This window comes from Rhinolophus ferrumequinum, chromosome 17, assembly GCF_004115265.2.
Source record: "Rhinolophus ferrumequinum isolate MPI-CBG mRhiFer1 chromosome 17, mRhiFer1_v1.p, whole genome shotgun sequence".
Classification (NCBI taxonomy): Eukaryota; Metazoa; Chordata; class Mammalia; order Chiroptera; family Rhinolophidae; genus Rhinolophus; species Rhinolophus ferrumequinum.
In genome coordinates, this window is record NC_046300.1 from 36,421,634 (window position 1) to 36,438,760 (window position 17,127).

Sequence of the window (17,127 nt, forward strand, 5' to 3'; positions counted from 1 at the left end):
AAAACACAGTTGTAATTCAGTGCAATAAATTCTATGATTGAAGGTATAATGAAAGCACTGGAGTGGGCATCTAACTTAGACTGGGTGGGAAAGTTTTACAGGCCTTGAAGAATGAGTAGAAATTTACTAGGTGGAAAAGCAGGAAGAAAGTATTCCATAAAGAAGGGACAGCATATGTAAAAACACAGAGAAATGAAAAAGCATGACATATTCAAAGAATTTCCCATAGTTTGGAATAGCCAGAACGTTTGTGCTTATGGAGGACAAGCAGAGGGTCTGTGATGGTTAATTTAATGTTAATTTAATGTATCAACTCATATATATAATATGTACATACATACACACACATATGTACAATCTATTGATTTCTGTTTCTCTGGATAACCTGACGAATACAGAGGCTAAAGGCAGAGGACAGGGAGAGTTTTTTTGAACATTTCTATAGTTTGGATTATCAAAGGAAACTATAGGTTTTAAGTTACTGAAGATTACTGTTGATTGAGCAGTGATACCAAGAGAGCAGATGTGGATATCTGGGCCTATAAGGGCTTATAGAAATATCGTAGTCTAACGTCATTCCCCATTCTTTTCCATATCTCCCTCTTCTTGGGTTTCAAATCCATTCCATTCCATCCAACAAACATTTATTGAGTGCCAGGCACTCTGTTAAGGGCTGAGGATGTAATGGTGAGAAAGTCTGCTATCAAGAAGTATACAGTCTGGTGGGAAAGACAGGACACTTAACACATGAATACAGGGACAGTGGAGCACAAAGATGAGAAAGGACATGGAAGACTTTGCAGAGGAGGAAATAACACTTGAACAAACCACTGAAGCACAAATGTGAGCTCAGCAGGTAGACAAGGGCAGTAAGGGGGAGGGCCAGGTCATTCCAGGCATGCAGAATAATGTGAAAAAAGAACTAAAATTTATTGAGCACTTGCTAGGTGCCAGATACTGTTTTGTATGTATTAACTGATTTAATATTCTTATTCTTCCCTATGAGGTAATACAATTGTTACTGCAGTTTCTCAGAAGAGGAAATTGGCAAAGAGGTTAAGTTGCCCAAGGTATATTTAATAAATTCTGTATAAGGGTTCTTTCTATACCCAATTCCACAGTCTTGGGGCAGGGGGGGTTCCCACACCAACAAGCAATGCTGTGAGAGCAGCTGGGTGTCCTACAATCCAATTCAAGTCTGACACTGTCTACTTGGAGACAGTGTCAGATCACACAGGTTGAGGGCTCAATCCTATAAGACTGCCCCCAGCCCCCGCCTTTCAGATGCCAGTCCCAAGTCCAGGTTGTCACCTGGCCTTCAGACTGACCGGCTATAGACCAGAGGTTCCCACAACCCCCTCCTCAGGTTCAATTCGTTTGCTTGAGCAGCTCATAGAACTCAGAGAAACATTTTACTTACTAGATTACCAGTTTATCATGAAAGGATATGACTCAGGATCAGCCAGATGGAAGAGATGCAGAGGAAGGGGAAGTCATGGAGCTTCCATACCCTTTCTGAGCACACCACTCTCTCCAAATCTCCATGTGTTCACCAACTCAGGAGCTCTCCAAACCATGTCCTCTTGGGTTTTTATGGAGGCTTCATTACATAGTCATAACTGATTAAACCATTGGCCATTGGCAATTGATTCAATCTCTAGGCACTGCACCCTCCCCTCCCCAGAGGTCATGTGTAAGACTAAAATTTCCAACCCTCTCATAAGTTGGTTGGCTTCTCTTGCAACCAGCTCCCATCCTTAGGTGCTTTCCCTAAGTTAACTTACTAAGATAACCAAAGACACATTGATGCTGTCGTTACTTAGGAAATTCTAAGGGTTTTGGGAGCTGTGAGCCAGTAACTGTGGACAAAGACCAAATATATATGAGAAATATATTTGGGTCATCTGAATGACCAAATATATATTTCTTATGAGCCACAATATTACATGTAGCTAGGATTCAAATCCAGGTAGTTTGGCTTCAGTATCCACTTTTTGTTTTTTTAAATTTCCAGCCCTGTGCCACTCCCTGTCTTCCTTAGTCATGGAGCAGCCTACAGATTCATTCAATCTTAAAGCCAGAAGGTTCCCTTAGATAATCTAGTCAAGTGGCTGTCTCAAGAGAAAATTAAACATAGGATTACTGGGGCGGGGTGTTAAAAAGAAGTACCAATGCCTACCGCTGTCTCCCCTCTCCCCAAACCACTACTTTTCCCTCTTTTCCTTCCTTCCTCCCTCTTTGCCTCCCTCTCTCGCTTTTTTTGTATTTTGAAAAATCATGGTAAAATATATATATCACAAACTATTTTAACCATTTGAAGTATACAATTCAATTGCATTAATTACATTCACAATATTGTGCAACTATTACCACTGTCCACTTCTAAAGCTTTGTCAAACTCTGGAACCATTAAGCATAACTACTCCTTCTCCTTTGCCCCCAGGCCCTGGTAACCTCTAGTCTATTTTCTGTTTTTATGAATTTGCCTATTCTAAATGCCTCAAATAAGTGGAATCATACAATATTTGTCCTTTTGTGTCTGGCTTTATTTCATTTAAGCTGATGTCTTCAAGGTTCATCCATGTTGTACTATGTATTGGAACTTATTTCTTTTATGGCTGAATAATATTTGATTGTATGGATATACCATATTTTCTTTATCCATTCATCTGTTTAAGCACTTAGGTTGTTCCTCCCCTCTCCCCAAACACACATTGGAGGAACCACTACTTTTTAAAATTTAATGTCACACACAAAGAGAATAAAATGACAAAAGGAAGCAGAGGGAAAATGCCAAATGGCACAGGAAAGGCCCAGAGGAGTGAAAATATGTGCAATTTAGTTTGGATGGCAGGAAGCCAGGTGTTATGGTAGGATTCTCAGTGGCAGGGGTGGTCATGTGATTGAGGCTTTTCTCCTACATTCTGCACAGACATTTTATCATTATCACCCATTTCCTGTCAGAGAACTCAATGATTTCAGGAAAATAAAAAATAGTTTGTTTTCTTTTGAAAGCATAATGTGATTCTGACAGTGATAATGCTTTGTCATTTAAGGCAATGAAATAAATAAAATTTTTCCTGAGATCTTTTGCATCAATAAATGGCAGCGACTTTTGGCTTAGAATGCAGATGGGGCTACGTCTGTGGGGAACAGGAGTAAAGGTAAGGAGGGGAAAGAGGGAGGGGCCTGGGAAGAGGAAAGAATGAGAGAAGAATGGGGAGGAGACACTAGTTTGGGTACTATAAAAAGTTCTAGACAAAACTGGAACAAATTCTCTTCAACAATAGAACCTACTGACCTGTTCCTTATGGCCGACCAGTTGCCCGTCACATAGAATGAGTTCAATAATATCAACAGTAGTAGTTTCCCAAAGTGAGTACCTTCCTTTACCTCCTTTTCAGTTCCGTTCAAAGTATAATAGGTCATATTGCCTTGCTCCAAATTCTTAGTTTGCCACCTTTCTCCAGTGCTCCCCTACTCCAACACCTCCTAAGGTTTCACCTCTTCTCAAAGCTGAGTTAACCCAAGTTTAGTGCTAAGCATACTGTTTATACCAGTATGTCTGGCTATTGATGGTATTACTGACTTCTTCCATCTTTCCTTCTGTTTTCACTGGAGTTCAGAGCCATTAGTTTTGCCATTCTTTCTTTTCTCATTCTTGCTTTTATCCTAATTCTGATTATTTCTATTAAAGTGCTGAAAATGTTGTCATGATTTCTGGTTAAATCAAGGTCTTCTTTGTCTTCTTATAACCCATTGCAAAGATGCTTTAATGTAAGTGTTACAAAGGGGGAAATGATTATGTGCCTTATGTTTTGTTTTCCTTAGTGAGATGCAGGTGGACTGTTGTTTGTCAAGCAATAATGGTACAATATGAATATTTTTATTGTAAATTCTGCTATTACATATGGTATAGCTGTCCTAAGTAATAGAATTCCAGGTTGCTATGAAATTTCTTTTTATATTTTTATAGAGGTAATATTCACTTTGTTTACCATAGGAGACTATTAGATTGTATGTCTCCTCTTTTGTTTTGTTTTTCCTTTCTACTGAATTTGCTTAGAGTGGGTTCCTATATAATCTAAGTATTTGATTAAAGTCTTGTACAATTAACTTTTCCTGCAGCCCCTCTTTCACATCTTCATAAAACTGTTTACTTTCATCGTTTGATTCTAAACTTGGTTTGTTTTGATCATTTGTCACTTACATGCAACATAAATATTTTCACACCTCCTAAGAAGGGCAAACATTTAATTCCTCATGATAAATTCCTCACTTCCTAAGTGTGCCTCATGCAAGAAAGTGTCTTTTATCTCCTACTTTGTTACTTTCACTTATTATCATTCTTGTCTTTCAAATTCTACCTCATTGCTTTATTTAAGAACTAATTTTCTAGTTACAGAGGTCGGAGCTTAGAAGCAGGTTCTTTTCCCTCTAAAGCAGTTGGCTTTTACACAAAGACACAGACTTAAAAGTATTAATAAAGCACAAGCAAACTTAAATGCTTCCTCTGGTCTTCCTGATCCTCATGAGTTGCAGTGGGGAAAGAGAGAATCCCTATTGAAAGAGGGGTGTTAAGGGTGCTATCTTATCACCATTCCAGGCAGGGTTGAGCATAAGGAACATAGAATCATGCCTTTGGGGCCTCAGAATGTGGGCCCCTTTTCATCGGTTTAAAGGAATGGCTTTTCTCAGCAGGTCTCAGGAGGTACATTTAACAGCACAGATCCTATATATATCCTGATGTCTCATCATATCCTGGAAAGATGGTTGTTGGGTTCTCCATTTTAGGTGTCGAGTTAGGTGTAGTCTTTCCATTTTCATTCAGGGAATGATGTTTAAGCACATTGGGGTTACTAAGATATTTCAGGGGTAGGCTGTTTAGGTATAAGGTAGTAAACTATCAGTTCTTTATAAATATTTAAAAGCCGATCTCATTTATACGTGTCAATATCACATTAGTGCCTACATTTAAATCACTGTATTATAATCAAGTTACCCTCCTTAGCCAGCCTTATATCTAAGACATTTTGCCATGTTAGGGATCAGCTTGGTAATTAAAGTAAGAAACTCTTAGTACCAAGTGGCATTTGCCTTAGGTACCATAAAGGGATTGTCCTGAGGATTCCTACCAAGACAGCAGGGATGTCTGTTAATTTTCTCAACCTTAGGAGTGACGTGATCTTGTGCTTTATGTTGTGGGATATAGCTTAGGAAATAGTGCCTCCTTTGGACAAAAATATTGGTTTCAGGCTTACCACACTGAAGTGTACCCATTGTTCAAGTAGACACCAAACTATGCATCCTTCTCATGCATTTGTGTCCAGCATTTCAGGCTGATACATTTGTAGCTGAGCAGGCTGGTCTTCTGGTTTTACTGTTTCACATTCCCTCTACTTAGCTGAGTCGCTCTATACAGCTGAAATGAAGACCTCTGTCTTAGAGGACACCTCCCCATATAAATCCTTGTCAGAGGAACTAGAGCTGTGAGATTAGTTCGACCCCTAGTTTAGTCTCTGTGAGGAAGGAGGACATGTTGAGTTGGCACATTAGAACAACTTTGAGCAGGTGCTAGAAAGTTGTGATTACTGAATTGCACAGTCGTCTTGCATGGGAGAAATAGCGAAACACTAGAAGTGTGAAATTCATAAAAATACAAGCTGATTTTGAAGAGTTGAGTCAAAAGATCCCAACAATTATCATCTAAAACTCTTTCCCTTAAAATAGATATTATTACTACAGTTGGTAACAGAGCCAAATCTCAAAACCAGCATTTCTGACTCTTAAATTTCTTATCTTTAAATTTTTTTTCTCTTCTTCTTTACTTGACTAATTATTACATATGCCTTAATTCCCACTTCGGGCATCCTTTCCACCCGGACACCTACTAACATCCCCCATATTTGGGTTAGTTGCCCTTTGAATGTGCTCCAACAGTCTCCTGTACTCCATGTAGTTGCTTGCATGATTAACTTACTAAAATATTACATTTGAACTTGTTCTTTTCCACTAGTCCGTAAGTGCTATGAGCACAGGGACCATGCCTACTTGATTTGTCTTTATATTTATAGAGTCTAGCATGGTGCTGGATGTACGGTACCACAATATATATTGAAACTCTCACATGTTGAAAGACTTACATATGCAAAAAATAACAACTCAGGATTCCAGGTTCCTTTCAAGAAGTGTATTCATGAAGCCTGAAATTAAATGAAAACTAGAAAGACTGAAGAAGATCCCTTTAGTACAAGATTGTTTTTGCGTCAGTAGGACACAACATAATATTAATGCCGTTGAGAAATGCTGGAATATATATTATAGACTAATCCACTGACAGAAATGAACAAAAATTACGCAGTGCAAATAACAGTATAAAGTATGCAGTTGGACTAGGATTAAATACACTAACATATGCCTAACAATGTGTTGAATAAAACTTTCCTCTTACCTTAGAATTAGTATCCAGGATCCCACAATGGAGGACAAAACATCCTGCTTCCAAAAGCCAATCAATTAGCACCAGACATAAGACATTTTCTAGTTTAACTATCACTGTGACCACTTCTCCTTCCCATTCCATAAAATACTGGGGAGGGAAATGGGGTGTACAGTTATCTATTGCAGGTAACAAATCACCCCAAAGTGTAGTGGCTTAAAACAAAGACAATCATTTTATTATCTGTCATGGTTTCTGTAATTTGGAATTTCTGCGGTCTGGAATTTGGAAAGGACTTAGCTGGGTGTTTCTGACTCAGGGTCTCTTATATACTGGAAGTCAGATGGGTGGCTGGAGCCGCTGGAGGCTGACAAGGCATTTCTCTCTTTTCATGTAGTAGTCTCAGGACCTCTCCGTGCAGTTTCTCTAAATGGGCTAGTTTGAGCTTCCTCACAGCGTAGTTGCCTCAGAGCACTCAGGCTGCTTAGCTATTGGCTCAGAGCTACAAGCAAAAGTGTTGCAGCTATGAAGGCATAGCTATATCACCTTTTATGAAGGAGCCTCAGAAGTTACATTGTCACTTCTGCCATACTCTTGCCTGAAACAGTTACAAAAGCCTGCCTACTTTTAATGGGAGGGGATATAGACCCTTCCTCTCTACCTAATAAATGGCAAATTCACATTAAAAACAAACAAACGTGTAGTTTGGGAGATACTAGTTTAGTGGCTCTCTTTGGGAATACAATCTGTTATAGGGATCACATGGGTCTTTGGTCTAAAAATGTGTGCTTTTTCCCTATGTGGGGAGGAGAGGGATGTTCTCCCTTAAAGCTGACTGAGGGTGAAAGTTTTGGTGGTGTTATATGCCACCGAGCCTCCTCTGACTCCTGGTGACCCTATGAATGAGTGACGTCCACAATGTCCTGTCCTCAACAGTCCTGGTCGGCTCCTGTAGACTCATGCCTATGGCTTTTTTTATGGAGTCAGTCCTTCTCATATTTGGGCTTCCTCCTTTCCTACTGCCTTCTGTTTCCCCAGCATTATTGTCTTTTTCAGAGAACGCTGCATGCTCATGATGGGCCTGAAGTAGGACAGCTTCAGATTTGTCATTTTTACCTCCAGTATGTTTCAGGCTGAATTTGCTCTAGGACCCATTTGTTTATCTTTCTGGCAGTTCAGGGTATTCACAGAGCTCTCCTCCAACACTGTATTTCAAATGAATCAATTTTTTTTCCTGTTGGCTTTCTTCACTAAGTTTCACATCCGTACATAGTAATTGGGAATACAAGGGTTTGGATGAGCTTAACCTTGATCTCTAATGACACATCTTTGCTCTTGATGATCTTTCCTAATTCTTCCATTGCTGCCTTTCCGAGTCTCAGCCTTCTCTTGATTTCTTGGCTGCAGTCTTCATTTGAATTGATGACTGAAACAAGGTAAGCAAAAATCTTTAATAATTTTGATGTCTTTACTCTGGTAAAGTTGTGTATTTCTTTTGTAGTCACGATTTTTGTCTTCTTGATGTTTAAATGCAATTAGGGTAAAGGTTATCAGATCACTATCTGCAACAATTGCATATGCCTTCTCATTCCCCAATTATAGGTCTGCTTAGATAGTACATTTTAATTTTCCCTTTCTTGCTTGAGCAGAGAAAGAACATTGGAGAAAAGGGGCAGTGGTGAGTGGCCTGTATACTCACTGGAGTGGTAAGGATATGTGAGTTTCCTGGGGCTAAATGAATAGTTTGTGCTTGCCCAAGAGAGCTGCCCACCAGGTAAGAGGACCAAGTAGCAAAAAACTGTGGGCCATAAGCCCTAGGGAAGGAGGCTCTCCCACATCGGGAATTTGTGCACCAGGGAGACCCTACAGAATTTACCTGAGATAGCTTGCATTTGGATGCCTGCAAACTAGAAAGTATCAATGGCCTATCAGTGTTAACAGAGAAATAGATAACAATCAAAGAGGGAATTCTAACATGTATCAATCAGAATTAGGGTTCAACCTGAGACACAGAACCAGTATGAGATTAAGTACAAGGAATTGGATTATGCAATTTCAGGGGCTGGATAAACAAGGCAGCCAGGAAGAAAACAGTAAGAGCATGTTGAAACCCTGTGAGCACAGGCTGAAATTTGTTGTCCACAGACAGTATGGAAAGGAGGATCATGAGCCGGTTGGAACCTCAAGGGCTTGAACTGTTTGTGATCTCCTCTTTTAAAGGACTCACCCGATTAGGTCAGGCCCACCCAAGATAGTCTTTTGCTTAAAGTGAATTTTTCTTTTTTCTTGAGATAGGCCTATAATGATATAAATTGCCCTCTTAAAACTGCTTTCACTGTATCCCCAAAATTTTGGTAGGATGTATTTTCATTCTCATTTGTTTCTATGTATCTTTTGATCTCTCCTCTAATTTCTTCTTTGACCTGGTCGTTCTTTAAAAGTATGTTGCTTAATCTCCACGTATTTGTGGTTTTTCCTGCTTTCCTTTTGCAGTTGATATCCAATTTCAAAGCCTTATGATCAGAGAATATGCTTGGTATGATTTCAATCTTTTTAAATTTGCTGAGGCTGATTTTATGTCCCAATATATGGTCTATCCTTGAGAATGTTCCATGTACACTAGAAAAAAATGTATAGTCTGATGTTTTGGGATGAAGTGCTCTATAAATGTCAATTATGTCCATTTCATCTAAAGTGTCATTTCGGGCTGCTATTTCGTTATTTATTTTCCGTTTGGATGATCTATCCATAGCTGTCAATGATGTATTTAAGTCCCCTAGTATAATTGTGTTTTGGTCAATTTCTCCCTTTAGTTCTGTTAGTAGTTGCTTGGTATATTTCAGTGCTCCCTGATTGGGGGCATAAATATTGATGACTGTTATGTCTTCTTGTTGTATAGTCCCCTTTACCATTATGAAATGTCCATCTTTGTCTCTTGTTACCTTTTTCACCCTGAAGTCTGTTTCATCTGATATCAGTATGGATACACCTGATTTTCTCTGGGTACCATTTGCTTGGAGTGTCAATTTCCACCATTTCACTTTGAGTCTATGCTTGTCCTTGTCCTCATGTTACACCTGAAAGAACTAGAAAAAGAAGAACAAATGAAACCCAAGGTCATCAGAAGAAAGGAAATAATAAAAATCAGAGCAGAACTAAATGAAATAGAGAACAAAAAGACAATAGAAAAAAATTAATGTGACAAAGAGCTGGTTCTTTGAAAAGATTAACAAAATTGACAAACCCTTGGTTAGACTCACTAAGATAAAAAGAGAGAAGACACTAATAAACAAAATCAAAAATGAAAAAGGGCAAGTTATCACGGACACCACAGAAATACAAAGGATCATCCAAGAATACTATGAAGGACTATGTGCCACCAAATTCAATAACCTAGAAGAAATGGACAAGTTCTTAGAAACATATAGCCTTCCAAGGCTGAACCGTGAAGAACTGAAAAATCTAAACAGACTGATCACCAGTAACGAAATTGAATCAGTCATCCAAACCTTCCCAAAAGCAAAAAAGGACCAAAAAAAGTCCAGGACCAGATGGCTTCTATAGTGAATTCTACCAAACCTTCAAAGAGGATCTAATACCAATCCTGTTCAAACTCTTCCAAAAAATTGAAGAAGAGACAGTATTCCCTAACTCATTTTATTAGGCCAACATTACCCTGATACCAAAACCTGGTAAGGACAACACAAAAAAAGAAAACTACAGACCAATATCTCTGGTGAATACAGATGCAAAAATCCTAAACAAAATTCTAGCAAATCGAATGCAACAATGCATTAAAAACATTATTCATCATGACCAAGTGGGGTTTATCCAAGGGGCAAAAGAATGGTTCAACATACGCAAATCCATCAATGTGATACATCACATAAACAAAATAAAGGACAAAAATCATATGATTATATCAATAGATGCAGAAAAAGCATTTGACAAGATACAACATCCATTTAAGATGAAAATGGATGTTAATAAAATAGATATAGAAGGAAAATACCTTAACATAATAAAGGCCATATATGACAAACCCTCACCTAATCTCATAATTTACGGTGAAAAACTGAAGCCCTTTGCTCTATGTTTAGGAACACGACAGGGCTGTCCCCTATCACCTCTGCTTTTCAACATAGTGTTGGAAGTCCTCGCCAGAGCAATCAGGCAAGAGAAAGAAATAAAAGGCATTCAATTTGGGAATGAAGAAGTTAAATTGTCACTCTTTGTAGATGACATGATGCTATATATAGAAAACCCTAAAGACTCCACCAAAAAGCTCTTAGAAACAATCAATGAATACACTAAAGTTGCCGGCTACTAAATCAACGTACAAAAGTCCATTGTATTCCTATATATTAACAATGACATCTCAGAAAAAGAAATTAAAAAAACAATTTCTTTTGCAATTGCAGCAAAAAGAATAAAATGCCTAGGAATAAACTTAACCAAGGATGTGAAAGACCCATAGGTTGAAAACTATAAGACATTTTAAAAAGAAATTGAAGAAGACACAACGAAATGGAAAGACATTCTGTGCTCATGGATTGGAAGAATCAACGTAGTTAAAATGGCCATATTACCCAAAGCAATATACAGATTTAATGCAATCCCCATCAAAATCCCAATGGCATTTTTTAAAGAAATAGAACAAAAAAAAATCATCAGATTTGTTTGGAACCACAAAAGACCCCGAATAGCCAAAGCAATCCCAAGAAAACAGAACAAGGCTGGAGGTATCACACTCCCTGACTTTAGCTTGTACTACAGGGCAACAATAATCAAAACAGCATGGTATTGGCAGAAGAACAGACTCATAGACCAATGCAATAGAATTGAGAACTCAGAAATAAAACCACATAAATATGGACAGATAATTTTTGACAAAGAAGCAAAAAACATATAATGGAGAAAAGACAGCCTCTTCAATAAATGGTGCTGGCAGAATTGGAAAGCCACATACAAAAGAATGAAACTGGACTGCTAACTCTCACCATGTACCAAAATTAATTCAAAATGGATCAAAGACTTAAGCATAAGACCTGAAACAATAAACTGCATAGAAGAAAACATAGGTACTAAACTTATGGACGTTGGGTTCAAAGAGCATTTTATGAATTTGACTCCAAAGGCAAGGGAAGTAAAAGCTAAAATAAATTAATGGGACTATATCAAACTTAAAAGCTTCTGCACAGAAAAAGAAACCATCGACAAAATAAAGAGGCAACCAACTGAATGGGAGAAGATTTTTGCAAACAGTGCCTCCGATAAGGGGCTAATATCCAAAATATACAAGGAACTCATGCAACTCAACAACAATAAAACAAACAACCCAATTAAAAAATGGGCAGAGGACCTGAAGAGACATTTCTCCAAAGAGGACATACAAATGGCAAATAGACATATGAAAAAATGCTCAACATCACTAATCATCAGAGAAATGCAAATAAAAAGCACAATGAGATATCACCTCATCCCAGTTAGAATGGCTATCATCAACAAGACAAATAGTAACAAGTGTTGGAGAGGCTGTGGAGAAAAAGGAACCCTCATACACTGTTGGTGGGAATGCAGATTGGTGCAGCCACTATGGAAGGCAGTGTGGAGGTTCCTCAAAAAATTACGAATAGAATTACCATATGACCCAGCAATCCCCCTCCTGGGTATCTACCCAAAAAATCTGAAAACATTTATACATAAAAACACGTGTGCTCCAATGTTCATTGCAGCTTTCTTTACGGTGGCCAAGACATGGAAACAACCAAAATGTCCTTCGATAGATGAATGGATAAAGAATTTGTGGAATATATACACAATGGAATATTATTCAACTGTAAGAAAAGATGAAATAGCACCATTTGTGACAACATGGATGGATCTTGAGAGAATAATGCTAAGCGAAATAAGTCAGACAGAAAAAGAGAACCATATGATTTCACTATGTGGTATATAAACCAAAAACAACAAAAGAACAAGACAAACAAATGAGAAACAAAAACTCATAGACACAGACAATAGTTTAGTGGTTACCAGAGGGTAAGTGGGGAGGGGGGTGGGAGATGAGGGTAAAGGGTGATGGAAGGAGAACTGACTCTGGGTGGTGAACACACAATAGGATTTATAGATGATGTAATACAGAATTGTACACCTAAAGTCTATGTAACTTTACTAACAATTGTCACCCAAATAAACTTTAATTAAAAAAAAAATCTTAAAGAACAACAATAACAAAAAGTGAATTGTTTAGGGACTTTTATCACATCTGCAAAATATCTCAACAGCAGCACCTACATTACTGTCGATTAAATAACAGGAGAATATAGTTCAGCCTTGCCAAGTTTGTATATCAAAAAGCCATCACACAACAGCAGCCAATATATGAGACATTTCCTTTTCCTTCCTCCCTGTGCCAATACACCAGGGGAGCTAGAGCCTAGAGGGAGATAGAAGAAGTGTCCCACAAGCAGACCATATTGCCTTCCCACAGATTCTGAAGTAATAGGAGTAAAATAGCAGACCACATCCTCTCCTTATGCATACCCCTGGAGCTGCATGCCCCTGCATAATCTGGCCTGCAGTGAGGAAGGGGAAAGATTTGAATGGATGTAAGTCACAATTTTAACCACGGACAGCAAATAGGAAATTATGGGATCTAACTGAGATGTCATTAAGATACTTAAAGATACTGACTAGCAAGGAAAGGAGAAGTAACATAGCAAATTTGGGTACTATGACTAGAGATAAAACTCCACTGAGCCGAGGCAACTAAATAGTAACATGATTAGATTATAAAATTTAGAAGAACTACTGCAGATTTCAAACAAAGAAGAAAAAAAATAAGTGGCTGCAGTGCTCAGGGAAGGCTTGTTTCTAAAAGGCAGAATTTGGCCTGGACCTTCGTAAAAGACGAGCAGTACTTAGAATGCTGGAGCAGAGGGTGAATGAACTAGTGAGAATAATGGCTTAGAGAAATGGACAGGGAGGACACGTGGCTGATCAGGGAAGAGTGTGTGTTCAGAAGCCAGGTATTTACTGGGCCTTGACTAGGCAGGGTCTTGAGAGCCAGGAAGAGGAGTTGAGATTCTACGAGGTGGGAAATCACTGTAGGTTCTTGAATGGGCAAAGTTTGAGGGAAGTTTTTGTTTTGTTTTGAATCTTTTAAAGACAGATTAACGTGACAGTGGTATATTATAGATGTATTTTAGGGGAGAAGGCCCAGGATCAAGAGGCTAGTTAGGATGCAGTATTCTGGACAGGAATTCACAATAACCTGATTCAGAATCACAAAGGAAATAGAATTGGAGAAAAGGAAAATCTGAGAAATATTTGAAAGACAAAAACAGTAAGATTGATGACCAAATGGAAATGTGAGGGCAGAAACGATAGATAATTCAGAGTGTTCCTTGATTTCTGGGTTGAGGAAGGGGAAAAATGGTGGTATTGCAAACATAAATGAGGAAGTTAGGGAAGGAAAATCTATTGGGGAGATTAAGACTATTAATTCAATTTGGGATTATTGAAGCTGAAGTCATGATTTGAAGTGGATTTGACGTGGAAAAAGTTGGGAAAAAAAGGACATCAGATTAGCCTCATAGTAATATGCTGGAAGGACTACAAGTGAGAGGTCCAAGCTAACTGAAAGGCTGTGGGGCACAGGTGGTGTCTTTTTAAACGACTTCTTCCAACTGAAGGTGGTATCGTTTAGAAGAGAAGGGAGTAAATAGGAATGGAACAGTTGGCTGTCCAGATGGTGTCAAAAAACAAAAGAGGATTTGATTTCTGGACTATGGTTTAAGATCCTGGAACTAATGAGTTTTGGGCAAGGAATAGGGTATATGTCATTAGGACAAAAAAAATAAAAAGGTCCCTTCTTTCCCTCCCTCCTTCCCTCCCTTCTTCCCTCCTTTCATTCCTTTTAGAGGGGAGGGGAGGAAATTGTTCTTGGATAGATAACATAGAACTGACTGAACAAATACAGGTTTCAAACAAAGAATAACATTGTAGAAGACACCCAGTGTTTCAAAAAGAGTTAATTATAGGTGAAAGGCAGCTGAATTTATTTGTAACATTTATTGAGAGTTTACTATATGCCAGAACTGTGGCAAATTCTTTACATGCATTATCTCATATAATCCTTAACTCGTTTCCCACTCAACAATGTGTCGTGGACATCTTTCCACATCAATAAATTCTGCATTGTTGTTTTAAATGGATGCATAGCATAGTCTTCCTTTGTATGAAGGGTCAGTGCAGTAAGCTACAGTGAACTTTCTTATTTATACATTTTTACCACACTTTTTCGTATGCTGTCCTTTTTTCTTAAATAACAGATGAACATTTTGTTTTAGTTTTTAATTTTTTGAATATCATGCTTGAAAAATAAAAATATAAATTTAAACTATAAAAAGTCTTTTTTTCATTCTTGTTCCTGGCTCCACCCCAGTGATTATTAGTTTCCTTTGTATCTTTCCATTATTTGTTATATAAGCAAATATATATATATTCTTTTTCCCTTTTTACACGTAAGGTAAAAAACATCTTGTGATCATCTCTTCACGGTAAAATCTTAGAAGTGGTATTTCTGAATTAAAGAGTAGTTTCAGTAAAATTTCAGTTAAAATACATATTGCCCAATTGCTCATCAGAGGGTTGTACACACCAATAATACATGAATGTCACTAAATCCATTTTATTTACTTTTTAATTTCAGTGTATCTATATATCTGAAAATGTATGGGGAGCCCAGAATAAATGTTAAAAAATAACTCTATAATTTATAATAATATAAAGCTAATTGTGATATTATACAGAAGTGATTCTACCAAAGACCTTGGACACACCCATTTATAATTTATAATACGGACAAATGTACACAATGAGAAGGTTTGAGCTAAGTTGTTATTTAGTTTTCTGTATTTTTCTTATTGGATGGGTAGAGAGAAAAGTAGAAAAGTGGGAAAATATCAGTTGTTTGTGATATAGATAGGAAATAGCTGAATGAATGAATCAAAGAATAAGCAGAATGAGAAATAGAAACAGACTTGAGAGTGAAAAGGGTAACAATTTCATTGGGCGTCATATATCTGATAAGGCATATTGCCAGATCATTTCTTCCTATTACTTTTAAAAACTCCTGTGACAACCTCTACTTTCTATTATTGAATTGGTATACAATTACAATATAAATTAAAACTAAATTTCTACTGAATGAACATGTACATTTGTCTTTTTTTTTTTTCTTCTTATAGAATTGATTATCTGAAGAAATGGATACGTCTCCCTCCAAAAAATATCCCATTAAAAAACGGGTGAAAATACATCCTAACACAGTGATGGTAAAATATACTTCTCATTATCCCCAGCCTGGGGATGATGGATATGAAGAAATCAATGAAGACTATGGAAATTTTATGGAAGAAAATCCAAAGAAAGGCTTGCTGAGTGAAATGAAAAGAAAAGGAAGAACTTTTTTTGGAACCATGGATACCCGACCTCCACCAACGGAAGACCCAATGACCAATGAGATTGGACAATTCCAGAGCTTTGCAGAAAAAAACATTTTTCAGTCCAGAAAAATGTGGATAGTGTTGTTTGGATCTGCGTTGGCTCACGGATGTGTAGCTCTTATCACTAGGCTTGTTTCTGATCGTTCTAAAGTTCCATCTCTAGAACTGATTTTTATCCGTTCTGTTTTGCAGGTCTTTTCTGTGTTAGTTGTTTGTTACTACCAGGAGGCCCCCTTTGGACCCAGTGGATACAGATTACGTCTCTTCTTTTATGGTATATGCAATGTCATCTCGATCACCTGTGCTTATACATCGTTTTCAATAGTTCCTCCCAGCAATGGGACCACGATGTGGAGAGCCACAACCACAGTCTTCAGTGCCATTTTGGCTTTTTTACTTGTAGATGAGAAAATGGCTTATGTTGACACTGCTACAGTTATGTGCAGCATTGTAGGTGTTTGTCTTGTCATGATCCCCAACATTGTTGATGAAGACAATTCTTTGTTAAATGCCTGGAAAGAAGCCTTTGGATACACTATGACCGTAATGGCTGGATTGACCACTGCTCTCTCCATGATAATATATAGATCCATTAAGGAGAAGATCAGCATGTGGACTGCACTGTTTACTTTTGGTTGGACTGGGACAGTCTGGGGAGTATCTACTATGTTTGTTCTTCAAGAACCCATCATCCCATTAGATGCAGAGACCTGGAGTTATCTCATTGCTATATGTGTCTGTTCTACTGCAGCATTCTTAGGAGTTTATTATGCCTTGGACAAATTCCACCCAGCTTTGGTCAGCACAGTACAACATTTGGAGATTGTGGTAGCTATGGTCTTACAGCTTCTAGTGTTACACATATTTCCTAGTGTCTATGATGTCTTTGGAGGCATAATCATTATGATTAGTGTTTTTGTCCTTGCTGGCTATAAACTTTACTGGAAGAATTTAAGAAGGCAAGATTATCAGGAAATACTAGACTCTCCCATTAAATGAATACCTGATTATTACCTTGTTAACCATCAGTTAATACAATACACTGCCGTTTTAATGTTCACCTATGTCTTTTGTGTTGTATAATTGACAGTGCTATATATTAATTAATATATAAAGATGTAGAAAAATTTATTCTCGTCTCATATATTCAAAAACAAATATTAAATATGTGAAATA

The 17,127-nt window shown here is 37.7% G+C and overlaps 1 protein-coding gene across 3 annotated transcripts in view; it reads left to right on the forward strand.

Moving 5' to 3' along the window:
• The window catches only part of SLC35G2 (solute carrier family 35 member G2), a 59,261-nt gene extending 42,134 nt beyond the window's left edge, over window positions 1-17,127 (forward strand). For all 3 annotated transcript variants that reach the window (XM_033131811.1, XM_033131809.1, XM_033131810.1), the window contains exon 2: window positions 15,694-17,127. In XM_033131811.1, coding sequence (XP_032987702.1) covers window positions 15,712-16,950 — 1,239 coding nt within the window. In that variant the 5' untranslated portion in view covers window positions 15,694-15,711 and the 3' untranslated portion in view covers window positions 16,951-17,127. The remainder of the gene's footprint in view (window positions 1-15,693) is intronic.